The sequence below is a fragment of the Pteropus vampyrus genome, unplaced genomic scaffold (genome assembly GCF_000151845.1).
Source record: "Pteropus vampyrus isolate Shadow unplaced genomic scaffold, Pvam_2.0 Scaffold285, whole genome shotgun sequence".
Classification (NCBI taxonomy): Eukaryota; Metazoa; Chordata; class Mammalia; order Chiroptera; family Pteropodidae; genus Pteropus; species Pteropus vampyrus.
This window is the reverse complement of record NW_011889066.1, coordinates 758,896-761,551: the sequence shown is the minus strand read 5'-3', so window position 1 is coordinate 761,551 and position 2,656 is coordinate 758,896. Positions and strand designations below refer to the sequence as shown.

The 2,656-nt window shown below is 42.5% G+C and overlaps 1 protein-coding gene across 1 annotated transcript in view; it reads left to right on the top strand.

Annotated features, from left to right (window-relative positions):
* The window catches only part of PODXL2 (podocalyxin like 2), a 27,560-nt gene that overhangs the window by 804 nt on the left and 24,100 nt on the right, over positions 1-2,656 (top strand). Inside the window, exon 2 of the mRNA XM_023520939.1 lies at positions 615-753. Within this exon, the coding sequence (XP_023376707.1) occupies positions 615-753 (139 nt within the window). The remainder of the gene's footprint in view (positions 1-614; positions 754-2,656) is intronic.

Below are 2,656 nucleotides of genomic sequence, written 5' to 3'. Positions count from 1 at the left end.
TGTTCAGGATCCCACATTGCTGAAATACAAACCTTGCTCTCAATGCAGTTTTGGAAAATTTTCAGCCTAGGATTGCTGCCTGGGAAACAATGTCCACACAAGGTGCTTAAAAGCAGGGGCCCCTTCTTGGCTGCATTTGTGCCCCCAGCACCTAGCACAGCTGTGGCAAAGAATACCCATTCTTTGGTCTCCATTTCTGAGTGAGCAGATAGATGCCCAGTGGATGCTGAGTCAGTTGATTTCTCACTCTCTCCTGCCCATCTCCCTCTGTCTTCCCTTTGGCTTGGCCATAGGGAGGGCTAAGCATTTTGGCTTTTTTGAAATGAGACTAGCACCTCAGAATGCCCTCGAAGCCCCTGGGTGTCAAGATTGTTCCCCAAAATCCCACTCCCTCCCTGGGTTCTTTGTTGTGGAGACATATCTTAGCCCCATGCCAGCCTGTCCTCTCCAACCTTTTATAATCATCTGGCTTTTGTATTTGTGCAGGAGTGTCCCTGGGCATGTGTGCAACTGGATCCGATGAGCCTGGCCCAGAGGGCCTCACCTCCACCTCTTTGCTGGACCTTCTGCTGCCCACTGGCCTGGAGCCACTGGACTCAGAGGACCCCAGTGAGGCCATGGGACTGGGAGCCCCTGGCTCAGGCTTCCCCAGCGAAGAGAGTGAAGAGTCCCGCATTCTGCAGCCACCACAGTACTTCTGGGAAGAGGAGGAGGAGCTGAATGATTCTAGTCTGGACTTGGGACCCACTGCAGGTAGCTCTTCCTACCTAAGAGTATGTGCTTATTGCAGCTGGGTGTGAGGCAGTCTTGGCAAAATGCCACATGACCATTTTATTGCTCAAATCACATGTTTTCTCTCTCCATACCAGTTTTTCCTGTGCATCAAAGCCAAGTCTCTGGGATTCTGAGTGACTTATTGGCTCAGAAGGCCCTTTTCTCTTTAATATTGACTGCTGTTCAGTGAGCCTATATTCTCTGCTCATAATATTATCTCCATTTTACACATGAGAAAACTGAGCCTTAGAAAGGTTAAAAGCATCCTTAAGATCCTAAAACTATGCAGATGTTCAGTCATGATTCAGACCAAAGTATATTCAAGGTCTGGGGTTTTGTTCATTTGTTTGTTTTCTCCTAATGTACTATATTGTCTCTGTTGAAGGTTCCCAGAGGTCAGCACATCTCTTGCTCCCCCTTAGGTCTCTCTAGCCCCATCAAGGCATTCTAACTGCTCTGCCTTCAGTCATGCACCAGAGCTGGTTTCTGGGTTTATAGAGCATGGCTGATGGACATGTGGGGCCTGAGCTCAGCAGGCATGTATGTACCATGGCTGATTATAGATATGGCAGAGCTCGTCATGCTTCCAGCTACAGCAGCTGTGCACATGTCCTTGGCCAGCAGGAACCCATTTTTAAATGTCAGACTGTCAAATTGGAAGTATATGCACACATGCACATGGGAGCGGGGTGTTACAGGATTTAGCCCTAATTTTTCTTTTTAAAATATATAATGTTTTGGATTTATGTTCTCTAATTACAAAAACAATATATAAAAATTGTATAAAATATGAAAAATACAAAAACAGTACAAATAAGAAAATAAAATCCTCCCATAATTTCACAACTAAAAGATAATTACTATGAATAGTTTGCGATACATCTTTCTAGTCATTTTTATATGCAAAATTGGAATCAAGGGACATAATGTCTTCACTTAAAATATTTCATAAACATATTTCCACATGATTATTCTTTTATAACCTAACTTTTAACGAGTACATAGTATTTCATCATATGGATAATCATATGTATGAAACCAGTTCTCTATTGTTGAATATTTAGGTTGTTTTCAGTTTTAATGCTGCTACAAATATCTTTATATGTTTTTGTACTTTTCTGATTGTTTCCTTAGATAAATTTCTAAAGTAAAATTGCTGGGTATAAAGGCGTGTTAGTCAGCATGCCACCCAGAAACAGAAGACACAATCAAACCAAGATAATCTAAGGAGGGTTTATTTATAGAGCAGTGAATTTACAAAGGTATGGGCAGGGGCCAGTGGCAGCAGAGCAATCAAGGGCCTATACCCAAGGAGACAAAAGAAGAGAAGGATAAAAGGAATCTGCAAGGACAGAGAGTGGTGGGGAGCAGGTGGCCCAACAGGGAAGGAACCAAGAGAATAAATACCCAACCTCCCTCTCTTCCCATCTTCTGTCAGGGTCCCTGTCATTCTTCCTTCCTTCCTCGCCTCTGCCCAGGAGTCAGGTCAGGAGGCAAGGCATAGCCTGTTGATGTAATCCACTGGGTCAGTCTTCCAGGGCCAGGGCAGGGTAGAAAAGGGTGAAGAGTGGATCTTCCAGAGGCAGAGCATGTCTGACACAAAAGATGTGAATCTTTCCCCAGGCTTTTGTTAAATATTTCCAATCATCCTCCAGAAAGGTGCTTTCAGTTTGCATACCCATCAGAGATGGAATGAATGCCAGTGTTTTGAACCCTTCCCACCACTGAATTTTGTCATTTAGAAATCTTTGTCAATTTGATAGGCAAAATTATAATGGACTTTAATTACTAGTAAATTTTAACTTATATTTGTATATATATAGTCACATACATATGTTATATACATATTCTATTTATTCTCTATACATAATATATACATATT